Raw genomic sequence first — 15,418 nt, 5'->3', positions numbered from 1 at the left:
CTACTCCGAACACCAAAAAGGAAATGTGGTGCGGTAAGATGCACAATGAACTTGGAATCAAAGGCCTGATACAATTGAGTTCTTAAGTGAGAAGATTTATTTACCAGATTCATTATTTCTATTTCTAAGTAATGCTTCAAAAAATTTTCTAATTGAGGGATGGGTGGTCTGTGTTTCAAGCCTCTTTCCTCATTCCTTTGTCTTGACATTCTCTTACATTCCCTGCCCCACGGCATCTTCTAAATTGGGATAGAGACTGGGTTCCATGTTGTTCCATAAACAAGAACTAGCTTAAGCCAAGAATGTCTGCAAGTAACAGGACAGGGACCTTGAGTCCAGCTTTGCAAAAATAATTAGATAATTTCATTCTTCACTGGGTGTAACCTGATTTCTTCATCTAGACATTGGAATCCTAAATTGGGTGTGTGGTTTTCAATCATCCTGGAGAGACTGAGGGAATATTGGCCCAGTTCCTTGTTAGATATTCACCAATTAGAGATGACATGGGAAGGACTGAATAAGGAGCTTCCAAAATTGTAATTAATGGCACAAGATGCTGAATGTCTCTGTCTTTGATTACTGAGAGAGATCACTGACCAATTACTTTATTGGTTATTGCTGGTTTGATCAATAAATTGATTTTCTTATCTAGAAACTAGTCTCTGAGAATTGTTATTCAACAAATAGGCAAGTCACTTAGGATGTCTCTGGGTTTCGGTTTCCAGACCTCAAAAATAAAGCCATTGAACTAAATGATCTTTAAGGTTCCTTTTAAGTAAAGATCATATTATCCTCTGTGTGTTCCAGTCCCCTCTCCCAGAGCCACACTTACTATATCACTCTTCAGGGTACCAGCAGTTTGGGGGTATCTCTTGTCTGCTGCTATTGACTCCATTTGCTATTCCCTTATTTTACCACTTAGCATCAAATAGATTTTACAAAGGGTTTTTTTTCTTCACAGACATAAAAAAGGGGCTGCAAGGTAATTCAAAGGACAGAGAGCCAGATCTGGAGACAGGAGGTCCTGGTTTCAAATATGACCTCAGACACTTCAGAACTATGTGACCTGGAGGGTCAAGGCATTTAACCCCAATTGCCTAGGCATTGCCATTCTTCTGGCTTTGAACCAATACTTAATAATGAATCTAAGGCAGAAGGTAAGGGTTTTTTTTTTAAAGGTATGACAGGGACAAACATTTTTTCCAATGCCTTCAGGGTCTATTATCTTCTACACCCTCAAATTTCTAGGCAAGCAGTCTCAGAAGGTTTCCCAGTCACTACGTAACATTGATCCCACCAAGTTTATTTCTCAATGCAGCATAACTGGTAAATGAGTTTCTCCACTGGACTGGAGTCCAAGAGGTCACTCCCAGAGATCCCTCCATGCTCCTTGGGGCTTTAACACTGGACTAGTAGCAATACCAAGTCTGGATTCAGACTTCCAGATTCCTGAGGCTCATTCTCCAGACCAAGTCAGAGATTTTACTCCCTGCCCCAGCATGAAAAGAAAAACTGAAAACTTCAAAGATAGAGGCAAGTTTTTCAGGGACCATGTGGCCAGGGACCATAGAGGGGAATAAGATATGAGAAGAGTTCTTTCCCCTTATAACGTGTTGTTATATGGTGTTTATCCATGCTGCCTCATATCTGAATAGAGCAAAGAGAGCTTCAGAGTTGACATGACTTTTTGAAGATGTTGATATTTTTAGAAAGGTTCTTCCCAGTCACATAGTTAACTAATCAGAACAAGTTTCAAAATCCTATCTATTGATCTATCTCTCTCTCTCTCTCTCTCTCAGTCTGTCTAACTCTCTCTCGGTCTGTCTGTCTAGCTATCTGTCTGTCTAGCTATGTGTATATATACATTTATATATACACACTATGGAGAGACTGTGAAATGTGTATATTCATGTATATATACATACATGTATATGTACATACATGTGTATATGCATATATACATCTTCCCTTATGTGTCCACTAGATTCTACCAGAAGAAACTCTCTAGTATATTCTGTGGGTGGCAATATCTGAGACACTTTGTGCATTCTCCAGACCACCGTTGATGAAGTGGACAGTGTCAAGAGATGTGGCGACAGAATATCAAAGCTATTTGATCGTGAAATATGAGAATCAGTTGAAAGAACTGATGATTTTTAGCCTGGGGAAGGGAAGTTTTAGGGGATAGGAGACAGAGGGGATGATATGAAAATTGTCTTCAAATGTTTGAAGGTCTGTTACATGAACAAAAGATAAGACTTGTTCTTTGGGACTCTGGAGAGCAGAACAAGTGGCAGAAGATGAAAATTGCAAAGAAGTAAATTTAGGCTTGATTTAGGGAAGAGCTTCCTAATAAATTGAATGGTCACAAGCTGGAATAGGCTGTTTTAGAAAGTAATGAGTTCTCCCTTATTATAGGTCTTTAATGCTGTCAGCTATATTGTAAAGAATTGCGTTTTCAGGTATAGATTAGAGCAGATGGACATTGAGTTCCCTTCCAAAAATGAAATTCCATGGTTCTATTTATGGGAACTCTAGTGATTATTTACCTCATTTCTACTTCTACTCAAATATGAGCTTCTTGAGGATATAAGTAGGCACTTGATGATGTCAATGAATAATCACTACATCAAAAAGCAATGTACCAAAGAGGACAGAAGGCTGGTCTTAGACTCTACAGGACTGGGTTCAATTTTTGCCTCTAATATATACTACCTGTGTGACCATGAGCTCCAGCCAATTCTTTAAACCTTTGATTTATAGATGAAACCATTATCTTTATCAGTAGACATATTTTCTACATGAGGAACTCTCCTCACTGATGAATCGATAGATCTATACATCCCACTAAAAATATTTAGTAACTTCTACTTTTTGCACTAGATTCACACTAATTTTAGATCTGAATGGGAGCTTAAAATCATTTATCCCATATAATTGGGGTTATAGACTCTAAAAGATCATCCTAGTGCAAACATCAACAACATGGAAATAGGTTCTGATCAAGGACACATGTAAAACCCAGTGGAATTGCATGTTGGCTGTGGGAAGGGGTGGGGGGAGGGGAGGGAGGAATAGAATATGATTTTTGTAACCAAAGAATAATGTTTGAAATTGACCACATTTTAAAAAAATCATTTATCCCAGTGATTCACAAACGGTGTTTTCATGAATCCCCATAGTTCCACAAATGAAGCTAAAACTTTCCCCTGAGGAAAAAACCAACAAAATAAAATAATTCATAAAGGTAGATGAGAATACATAGTTTGTATCTGTTGTTCTTCTATTTCAAAAACTCCTTTTCCTGAAGTTGCATCTCATCTTGGGGTGGAGTTGAGGTAGATGAGCATCATGGCATGTGATTCCATTTGCTAATTTCTATTTTTATGATGAAAACATTTAGAGAAAAAAGTATTTCCCCCTCAGAATTGCTTTAGTTGTGTGCAATTAGAATTTTGCTTCCCAAGATGTGCTCTCCCAGCATTCTATTTACATATCTATGCTATGTACTAATGTAGGGAAGATAACAATTTTGTGTAGCTCTGCCCTCTCTTTCTTCTCCAGGAAACGTGGCTGTGGCAGTCCAGTAAGTGCCAGGAAGGATAATTTTACTCATGTGCCTTTACTCAGGTTTTTACTTTTGTTCTTGTATGTCTTCTACTTCAAGTGATTATTAATAAACTTTATAAAATGTAATACTTGGAGTTATTGGATATTAATTTAAATTTTATAGTTGTATGATGTGAGTTTCGGTATTATCATTTTCTTTAATGAATTTTCTATAATTTCTATAATTTTTGCCTCAACTAGTTATTTCAAATTATGATAGTATTGAATTACTTTTAATTTTTATTTAAGCACCTATTCTTTATTAAATATAATTGTATTGCATTGTGACCAGCAGATGACATGTTTAATATTTCTGCTCTTATAAATTTTTGGTAAGGTCTTTATGCCCCCAAATGTGGTCAGTTTTTTAAAGTGCCATATAAAGCTGAGTATATATAAATTCCTTTCTCTTCTCATTCAATAAATATCAGTATTTGATTTGACATGGATGGTTCTTCAATCAATTATCATCTTTAATTGTTTCTAATGTTATATTCAGATTCTTACTTTCTATCTAATTTTTCTATTGATTATAATCATCTCTGTCTGAAAGGAGTATGTCCCTGACTATTGTAATTTTGTTATCTATTTCTCCATCCAATTTGTTTAACTTTTCCTTTAAGTATTTGGATGCTATAGTGCTAAGTATATGGTGCACTTAATGATAATATGATTTCCCTGCTTATTCCTTTTGAGCTTGTCTATATTTTCTGTAGTAATATCTGAATTATGATGGATACTCCTTTTTTGAGTACAGTTGACGCATATAGATTTTTCTCTATCCCTTCATTTTAACTCTATGTGAATCTTTGTGTTTCAAGTGTTTCTTATAAACAACATACTGTCAGATTCTGCTTTCTAATCCATTCTACCATCCTCTTAGGTTTTATAGGTAAGTTAATGCCATTAACATTCAGAGTTATGATTGTAAATTATATATTTTCCTCTATCTTATTTTGTTGTACCTTTCTTTGCACTCACCTCTTTCTTTTCACAATAAAAGATGATAATGGAAAAAGGAAATTTACTTGACTCTTGCAATTTTATAAGTAAATGACCTGTTTCTTTTATGTTGTAGATCTTTTCTTAAACTTGTGAGCTTTGTGAGGTCAGGAGAATATGCCACTGAGAAGACCCTGGAACAGCCATTCAGCCTAGCAAACTTTGAGGCCAAGCCAGAGATAGCAGAGATGAGAACCCATCCAGGAACAATGATGCATTTGGATATGACCTTGGACTACATTGTTTTGTATAAAACTGCATTCAATCTGAGTCTACTCTTCCCAGAAACCAAGGTGATATAATGGAGAATGTGAGGTGTTAAAAGAAAATGTTTGTACTTATTATATCTTAGAAGTAAATATCTCTTTGTAAAAGCTCATTGATATCAAATGGAACTGGTGACTCATATTAAAGAAAATACACTTAAACTGGGGTCTCAAGTCAGTAGAAGTAGAGATAAAACAATTCTCTAGGCATACCCTCATATATAGCCTACCTCACTTTGGGAGAGTACTTCCTACAATCAGTTTCCACTGGCCCAATGGCAAAGTCTGATTGGAGCTTAAAATAATGATATTTCTTGAAGAATTCCTTTTCCATAATCTACTTAATTGATTCTAAATGGCAAAGCAATATTTGGTAGAAATAAAGGAGGACTTAATTATCTGGAATTTTTTTTAAGTGGAACAATATCCTGGAGTATCTATAGTATATTACAAGCAAGGAGTTATAATGAGGTACTATGGAAAGAAAAGTCATCCAAGAAACATAGAGTGAAAAAGAAGATGGATTTATCAGATAGTGAGGGTGAGGGAAAATTGATAGACAGTCTGTGTGTTCCATTGATATTCTTAAAATGTCAAAATAAATCAAAGAATTTCCCCAGTATATTGGGCTAACCCTGGGCAAACTTTATAGGAGGTATGGAGAACAGGAACAGAGATGAATAGGCATGGGTTGGTTCTTCATCCTGGAAAATAATATTAACAGTGAATTATATTTAAGGATAAGTGGGAGATTCACTTGAGTTTTTGAGCTTATTTTAAAATTCATTTTATGTTATTTGTCAAATGAGTACAATATATTGAAAAATCATTTTAGATTTTACTACAAGATTTCTGTTAAAGTTTTTTTTCAAAATGAAGAATTCTGCAGCTATGAAAGATCAATCAATTATTAATTTATTCATTTTATAGATGAAATTAAGGCCAAGATCCTTTAAGAAACTGGCTCAAGGTCACAAAATTAGCTAATGGTAGAATTGAAACTACGTACCTAAGGGTCTCCATGTTATCACAGAATTACTAAATCTATCAGCCCAACTCACCAATTCAATTGCTATAAGAACCCAAGTTATCCCACAGTAACATAAATCCAATCTATTTTTAGAAACCTTATAGAGTTTATAATAGTTAACTGTCTAGGTATGTCACTTTGAAGCCACCCAAATCTGCCCCCCAGTGGCCTGTCATTAACAATTATAGAGTCTTCCATATGGACTTGGACTCAAGATGACCTGGGTTCAAATTCTTCCTTTAAAAGTGAGATCATGGGTTTAGTGCTAGAAGGTACCTAAGGTGCCTTTGAGTCTAACTCTTTCAATTTATAAATGAAGAAACTGAGGTTCGGAGAGGTAAAATGACTTGCCCATAGTCACATAGCTAATAAGTAGTTGAGACATGATTTAAACTTAGATTTTTATTTTAGCAAGTATTTGATTTACTATACCATGCTGTCATATTAGTTCTATGATCGTGAGCAAGTCACTTCCTAAACTTTTTATTTCCTCCATTGTAAAGTAGGTAGAAAAAATATCCATCAAACATTTTTTACCTTCGTGACATCTCTTGCCTCCAAATCTTTTCCACTCAGGCAGCTTTTTACCTTAGTTCAGGACCTACTCACCTCTCACCTAGATTATTGCAACAGCCTTCTAATCTCCCTGTCTCACTCTTTAGCCTCTTTGGTCCATCCTATATATTGCCTACAGAAGCTAATTTCCTTAGGTGTAGATCTGACCAGGTAACTCCTGCAAAATAAATTTTGGTTGATTCCTTTTGCCCCTTGATGAAATAGAGACTCTACATATCTTTTAAAGTCCTGTATAGTTAATTTAGCTATAATCTATCATTCCAGACTCAGGGAATGTTTTACTTTCTCCTGCCTTCTGCAATTCAATCAAATTGTCATCCTCCCTGTTCCTTAAATACAGCTTTTCTATCTTCTGTCTCTGAGTCTTTGCATTGACTTTCCTTCATGTTTGGAATACATCTCCTCTTGTGTATTTTGCTGTTTTGCGTGTATTTGTATTTATTAGAATTGTACTTGTGCTGTATGTACTGTATTTGTATATGCACTTGTCATCTTTCCCAATATAATGTAAGTTTCCTATAAGGAGAGATTGTTTCATTCTTTTTTTTTAATCTCCAGTAACTAGCACAATGCCTGGTCCATGATAGTTGCCTAATAAATTTTGTCAATCAATTAATTGTGCCATTGTCAATTGTTGCTCATCTTTCAGAAGTGGGACAATGGCATCATAGGATGGATTTAAGTGAGGCAGAGTTGTAGGAATTCTTCAGCCTCACTCTCTTCTTCCCTAGTCATCAAAGTCCAGTGGCAAGACAAAGGTGAGGATGTCTGGCGATGGCCGTGGATGCAGTGGATGATCTTGGCATCTTCAATTAGGGATCAGCCTCTAGGGACTACATAGCACTATGTCAGCAGCCTTTGTGGCCTTTAGAACAAATTATTCTCTTCTTTCCATTCTGCCAGAAGTTTTTACATATTAGGGGAGACATCCCTCTAACTCCCCAATGGGATTGAGGCCCGTCAGTTACCCTCGAAGAAAGCTGGAACATTATAGACTCTCACTATGTAGAAACAATATTTAAGTGATCACCAGAGAAACCTCAGAGGAATAAAAGATAGGCAATTTATGAAGCAAAAGCCTAGAATAAATGAATGGTAGGCCCATGTATTCTGGAGTATCCACACAGTGTCAAGTGACTGAGAAGGAAAGTCCTTAGTATATTGAGTGGATTCCTCGTGGAGAATTTATAGTAAGATATGGACAGGATCCATACATGTCTGTAAGACATAGATCATAGATGGACTGCAAATTGTATTCCCGGAGGGAATCCTGACATCTAGGAGATCATAGATCCATTTAAGTGTTGAAGTATCTCCCTCACAGGATGTCTGTGAGGCTTAAATAATAAAATAGTTAGAAAGTACTTTGCAAACTCTAAAATGCTATAAAAATGTCAATTTTGATGAAAATATCTTAAGTGTTTGGCCTGTTTCTCACGCCTGTTGAGTTTGGGTATAGAAGTATGGTCAAAGTAGTTTTACTAATAACTTTCAAAGATCTTCCCATTTTCTTTATCACTTTGTGACCTATTTACTACTCAGATTACCAAAATGAAGGTGGCAGATGTTTCCTCAGTGAGCTTGTAAAAGAGAACCAGTGCAGGCACAAAAATTCCTAAACATCTAAGAATCTCCTATTAGGCTATCATTATCTATTGTTTTCTCTTGTTTCGCTGTCTTCATGTGTGTTCTTTAATATAAATAATATTCTATGAATAAAAATGTGAAATATAAGTATTTGAAAAGAATATCAAAGATATGAGTTCTTCTTTCCCATTATCACAATGATTTCTTTGTTCTAATAAGTCAGATAAAATTCTACATAACTTTTAAAGATTCAAATTCTCTTAATTCTTTGGGAGTAACCTTACTTTTCAAAGAATCCAAGACTTCTTTTAAAATTTGTAATTATAATTAATTGAGATTTAATCTTCTGCACATAAAATGAGAAACTACTATAGTGAACTAATTAGTGTAGTACACAAAATTTAAATCATATGAGAATCATTTTTATGTAAAATACAGTAAGTTAGTAAAGCTTAATACTGCACCAAGACTTTTTGGACACTGAACAATAAATATATCTTTAAGGTCTTTAAGTGGCTAAATTTGAGGAAAACTAGAGTTTTAAGTCACATGACAATCCATAGTTTCTATAAGAATACCTAGTTATATAAAGTTGTCATAGTAATGAAAATTAGCATTACAGAATTTATTTTTATAGTAAATTTATATAAATTACCTAATTTATCTTAAAATATACTTTGGCTTAGAGATAGAAAATCTCTCTCCATCTGTCAAACAACTTTGCCTTTTTTAATCTTATGTTTCTGCTATAGAAACTGATGTCATTTTAGCCCATTTTAAAATGATTTATAAATTCACCATTAAAATCCTGTAGTTTCTGAAAGAATTATTCATAGAAATACTCAAATGCTTTTTAAAATGACTTTATGCCTGAAGATGCTATACTTTGGTTCTAAAATGCCAAATAATAATCCTTATTTTTCTGGTTGTGCCTCAGTCTGGAATGATCTATATATATAACTTTGTACAAGAATGATAAGTTTTGTATGAAATATTGATGAAACTTCTATGTAAAAGATCCTAAAACAAATATGCTAGAAGTCACTTTTGAAAAATGTCAGAAATTCAACTTAGTATTTCTGCTTCTACTTTGTTGAGTCTTTTAATGAACTAGAATAGTCTAGGAAAACCAAGCTTCAGAAGTAAAATCATTTGGCATTTTTAACCTTTAAATTCAGTCTTCTGACCATTTTTTTTTACCATGCACAAAGAATAAAGAATCTTACTTAGAATGTTCACTAGCAAAATGATTCCTCTTGTATAGGGCCCAATTTTAATATGACAGACTATCGTTGTGATGGCCTCTATGATCACACTAATAATCATAGAATGGATTAGTTACAAACTCCACCAGTCTTAAAGTTGTTTCCTGAGTAACTTCAGTAAAAGAGGATTATAAATGAAGTAAAATGAAGATTAGTGTCAAAGAGCTATTTTGAAAATGTTTCTTTCAAAGCCCTTAAAAGTATTTTAATGATCAGTTTAAAGAATTCCACAAACTTCTAGAAACAGTATATGATTTATATTTCTATTAGAAATCATTAGGCAAGTATGACTAATTTTTCTGTACATGGGCAATATCAACAAGAAGGTTTCTTTCGAAAGAAAAATTATTTGCTATCTATAGAAACAACTTCTAAAATAAAAGCAAAATCTCCTTATTATTAATTCCTTTCACCTGAAAATAATCATTTTGATTTTCATTTTACAAATAGTCTTTTCACTTAAAGCTAGTATTTTTAGCCCAAGTATTATCTTTCTCATGTTGCTGTTTACAACTACATTTCTATAATATGCCTCATTTAAATTTTGTATTATTCTTAAGTTACATGATAAATATATTTTTAAAAATAGTAAATCTAGATATCTTATATTGTTTTCCTTCTAGCTACATTTCCCTTTATTCTCCTTCTCTCTCCCAAACTTCTTAGACACAGTCCACATCTAAAGGCACCAACTTAATTGAGGCTGAAAAATTAAATATAACATGAATTTGGATGAGGAATACAGAGTAATAAGTTGAGGTAATCTTTCCTTTATGCATAACAAAGTACAAAATGAAAGGAAATTTATTGTTAAACAGTTTGATTTGAGTAATTAAAAGAAATTGATAATGAAGGCCCCAGTTTTGCTACTTTACATTCTCAACTAACCAAATAATTCATTGTGCTCCCTTTCACAATAAACTTGATTCACTATTTCTTTATCATGGCATTAAAACTGAAATGATTTTACAGAATCTATGTGAACACAATTGCATTGACTGAAATATTTATTCATTTATAGGCATTAAAGTAATTATCTTATGAGTAACAGTTCAAAATGTTATCTTTTGACCAATTATATTTCTTTCTATGTGATACTTTATAATGCTCACAACAGAGGCTTTAAAAAACACATAGAGAAGAGGTTACAAGAATACTTTAAATGAAAGGACTTTTGCTTATTATTTGTATAATTGCTTTCACAGTTGCCTATTCAATTGTCTTGTGTAGACCTACCCATAGAATAAAAAAGCTAATTAAGGCAAATCCTCAGGTAATGTCAAAAATGACCAAAGCCATTAACATATGGCTGAATTTGTAAAGAAAAAATGAAGTGGAGAGTTGGATAATTACTTAATTGAGAAAACAAATCAAGCCCTGGAGCAGAATTATCCATAAAATTGCCTCAAATTTACACTTCAAGCCAGTTATATAGACACAACCCTATATGTCTGATAAAAGGATATAGCCAAGACATATGCACTTTCTCTATACTATTTGTCAAGTGAGCTTTTACAAGGAATATTTTTGAACTGTGAAATTTAGTTTAAGTTCAGTTATTCCAGTTAAGTAAAAAAACAACCGCTATCACTTAAATTGAGGAGTATTAGCAATGAATACAACTAAAAACGCTCCAGTCATACAATGTAACTTATTTGATTGTCTTTCTAATACTAAAACTGTCTCCTTTCAGAAATTAATGCAGAAGAAATCCTTTTCATAGTCATTTTCAAAGAATTCACCAATACCAATCATTTGGTTTCATCCATCAATGCTCCTTTTCCCTTTTTGGCTTCATTTCCTTTTTTATTTTGTATGATTACATTGTTTGAAGTAATGTGAAGCGCTTTGTGGATGAAAAATAAAATTCCAAAAAAATGTTAGTCAGGTAGCTGTTTAAAATATAACCATTGTATTATATAATTCACAGTCTTTTTACATTAACATTTTCAACTTGTGAATAAAATTTCATTGTTCAATATTCTTGAATCTCTTGACAAAATTCCTCTTTCTGTGACATTAAGACTACAGGACCATTCACTTTTAGATAAGAACTCAGTACTCAAAAGAAGGGAATTTAGCCTTTGTCATTCTCCAATTTCAAGTCCAAAATAAAAGTTCAGGACTAATAGACTAGGCCCTTCCACCCCATTTGGAACATTACTGTTTGAATTTAGAGTAGCCCAAAGAAAGTTGCTATGGGCAAAGAAATATTGCCAAAGTTTTGGCATAAATCCTATGGAATTTTTGTATATTAATGTCAGTAATTTGTATTGTAAAGTTTATTTAAGTGTATTTTAATTGTAAAATGTGTGTGTATGTATCAAAATAAAGCTTTTACTTAGGGATATTCTGCTACAGCAAATCAAAGGATCAGTTTGTGGTTTCCCAAGAAGACTGAAGAAGTAAGAAAGAATAGTTACTGGCAGATTTCAGGGAGAAACATTTTTTTTTTAATTTTTAATGATCTCTTTGTAGCAGTAGAAATCTTCAGATTATTTTGCAATTGCTCTGAATAAACACAAAGAAACATTAATGGATAGCTTTCCTAAAAATTTTGTTGAGCTTCAGATATATTTCAATTTCAATATAACATATTTTCATTTAATTTGTATATGAATAAAATTCCAAGGCATGAAATTAAATTTGTTTTGTCCATTTTATGCGATGTATTCTCTTAAATTTTTTCCTCTTTTGATGGCATTATTTTCTTCCTTTAATTTTGCCTTCACCCTGTTGTGTCTTTCTTTTTGTAACTTTCCCATCATCTATTCAGCTTTTAGAAATTTCCTTATATTTACTGTCCCTCAATTCATATTAGGATGTGAAAGCTTGGAAGGGAATCTTCATCTTTCATGCCTTAGTTTAAGATTGCAATATTCCAGTCAAGGAAATTTTTATTTTACTGAGAAAAATCAGATGCTTTTCTTAAATGAATTCTATTATGTCTTCTGTCCTAAAAGTAGCTCCAATATATCAAGAGTGAAACTCTGAATGGCAGATGATTTTTTGATATGTACAAAACTCATATTCTAACTAAAGATGTAAGATGGTCTTCAGTGCCAGAGTGAAAGTTCTAAAAGCAATAATTTAATATGATAAGCATTTTTGGTCCTCTTTATTTTTTAGCACACAAATGCTTTCTATGACAAAGTAATTTCCAAATAATTCCACCAGTATGACTCAAAATTCTGACAGCATTATCCTGATCACAGGTCCCAAATTCATCCTCAAGGAATATCATCTATTTTTTCATAGAGATCCCTTGAGAATGGAATTCTTGTCTCAAATGGTCTATCAAAGGCACAGTTGACTGATCTTCACAGAATGATATATGATTTACCTTTTAAAAGTGATTTTCCCTAATGGGATTACATTTTAACATTTCAAGGCTAATGAGTTTTTGCATAATGATTTTACTTATTGTTTTCCTTGTTTTTTTTCCTTCTTTAGGTTTTCATGTTTAAATTTTAAGGCTCCATGATTAGATGGTTCTATGAAGGCTGTAGTTTTAAAAACAGCTACTAAAAGGAGAAATAATTTCTTAAGAATATATTTCATTATGCAATCTCAGTGGTTTAAGAAAAAGGAACAATAGCTTAAATGATTTAAATGTGTGCATAATAAATCAATTTTTCTAAATTCGAGAGGGAAGTAGTTACTTCTAACTCTCTTTCCCAGGAAGAATTCTGTAATCCTTAGTAAGGTTATTTGACTTTTACTTCCCTGTATGTTAGGGCACAAAGTGCATTTTAATAAATTTTAATTCCGCAGAAAAATCAATATACAGCAGGAATATGGCTCTGTGACAATATATAAACTAAAGCATACATTTAAATCTTTTACTCATGTTAATTTTAAAGCGACGACTAGAAAATTATTAGTACTTAAATGATAAATATGAACTGTTCTTCACAAATATATATCTTTATACACATTTAGTTTAGTTTACAAGTGTTTATTTCTCCTTTTGTCATCTTCCCCTTGGTTTATTTGACAATTTATGTTACCATTTCCAAATAACGTCCATTAAACATGTGATTAAAACTTTGCAAGGTCCTATTTTTGAAACAGTTATATGCTGTCACAACTGATCTCTTAAGACAAAAATATTTCCCATTTCCAGTGTATCCCCCACTTATTTTAAGAGTGTATGATATAATAAAAGAACTGTATGATTGTCTTAGGTGGCTTCTCAGTGGGATTTTATCTATTTTGTCAGAAGCCCTAGTTACCACACTTTCTTTCTCTGTGTCTCTGTCTCTCTCTTGCTCTCCCAATTAGTTCACCAACAGTTAATTGTGCTTTGGATACATGATAATATAGACTTCCAAATCCCTACAAGCAGTGGAGGGAAAAATAGAGAAAAAGCAGACAGAATGGGAGGATGTTTCTTGGATTAAGGTATATGTCAATTAGAAAATTGATGTTAATGGAAAGGAAAAAAATTCCCATTTTAAATTTCATTGGGAAAGATATATATTTATGCTTTGAAGTTTGTTTGCTAGCAGATAATGCATGTTCTTTATTGTCTTATTTCATCTAACTAGAAAAAAAAAGGCCCAATTCTTATGGATGAGGATGAATTATAAACTAATACTAAAAGTATGTTAAAACAACTAACACCCATTTCATGTTTGCTGGCATTACACTATATTCATAAATGATTATTGACATAAGCACAGGGTCACTTACAAAATTAACCCAATTCACAAAATGTACAACTTCTATAAATGGCATTGAAGTCTTCAAAACAAAGCACACTTTTCCCTAGAAATTTGAAAATAAAGCAAGAGATGTATTTAAATAGTATAGACTAGAGCTTTTAAAAGAGAGTTTTATATTCATATAACAAAATTAAAAATTTAACAGTAGGATGTTTGGGAACAGTTTTCCAAATGGATTCCATAAGAGTTGGCCTATATCTTAAGTATATCAATAGAGTTATGTGTTATTTTCTAAGAAATTCTAAGGTAACAACTCAGAAGATACAGTTAATGTTGTTACATTTTGGAACATTATTTAGAACATAGGAATCTTAAATACTTTTCAGGTCTTTTGGTAAGAAAATCAGATATTTATCAGCATCATCTAGCTTAATGTTCCATTGCAAGTTAATGCATGTTATGATAAAAAGACAGCAACACTGATCTTTTTTTAGTAAAGAATTTTAAGTTGTTAGACTATTTTAAATCACTGAAGTGAAAAGAAATCCTTTTAGGCCAAAATTATTACATTTATTATCATTGTCAAAGCAATTTAAATTTAATAAAATTCCCATTGCTACAATTTTCAATGAGAGCAAGTAAGAAAATTTCCCTCTACTTTCAGAAATGCTTCATTGGTAATTTTTCTTGAAAGAATATGAAAATATATGGATGAAATGATACACAAGAACACCTTTTTCTGAATAACTGTCCATTTTAATGAACATGTTTCTGCAATAATTATTTGTCTTACCAAATTTGATCTATATTTACATAATATGTATCCTCTCATGCTTCAAAAGGACACTGAACTGAAAGACCCTTATAGTAAAGATGCTGAGAAAACATCATTGTTAAAATCTGAGTCAACCTTGGAACTTCTAGTATTACTTGGGACTAACACTGAATATGTTGAGGTAGAAAAAGACACACATACCCAGTTGAAGAAAGTACTTACATATGTAAGAGGTTAAAACATTAGCTACTATATATGCTACCATTCTTGACTTTCTGCCTACAAACCCTCATTCATTTGGTTTTAATTTGCATTCTTTATAACAAAAATCTATGGTAAATGAAACTTTTAAAAGACAAGTTGAATAATGCTTAAATTGCCACTTCAGATTCTAGTAACAGTATTGATAAGTAATACTTCTGTTGGGAAACAAAGTATAGTTCTCTAATACAAATAACCTGAATTCAATATTATTTTACATATAATCTCTGACTCCAAAATTAGTATTTCTAATGAATGAATTAGTATTTCTTTTGAGAACTTAACTTTCACCCTTTGAAATTTCATATTAAAGTTTGTAATCTCTTATGCTTTATTTTCCCTGTGTTTGTATATGTAAGAAATAGGAAGGAAAAGACAAC

At 32.6% G+C, this 15,418-nt stretch overlaps 1 protein-coding gene across 1 annotated transcript in view; it reads left to right on the top strand.

The window, feature by feature from the left end:
- The window catches only part of COMMD3 (COMM domain containing 3), an 82,463-nt gene that overhangs the window by 61,819 nt on the left and 5,226 nt on the right, over nucleotides 1-15,418 (top strand). The window contains exon 2 of the mRNA XM_016426356.2: nucleotides 4,688-4,904. Within this exon, the coding sequence (XP_016281842.2) occupies nucleotides 4,688-4,904 (217 nt within the window). The remainder of the gene's footprint in view (nucleotides 1-4,687; nucleotides 4,905-15,418) is intronic.

The sequence above is a fragment of the Monodelphis domestica genome, chromosome 5, assembly GCF_027887165.1.
Source record: "Monodelphis domestica isolate mMonDom1 chromosome 5, mMonDom1.pri, whole genome shotgun sequence".
Classification (NCBI taxonomy): domain Eukaryota; kingdom Metazoa; phylum Chordata; class Mammalia; order Didelphimorphia; family Didelphidae; genus Monodelphis; species Monodelphis domestica.
The sequence above is the reverse complement of the archived record's forward strand: the minus strand, read 5'-3'. Positions and strand labels throughout refer to the sequence as shown.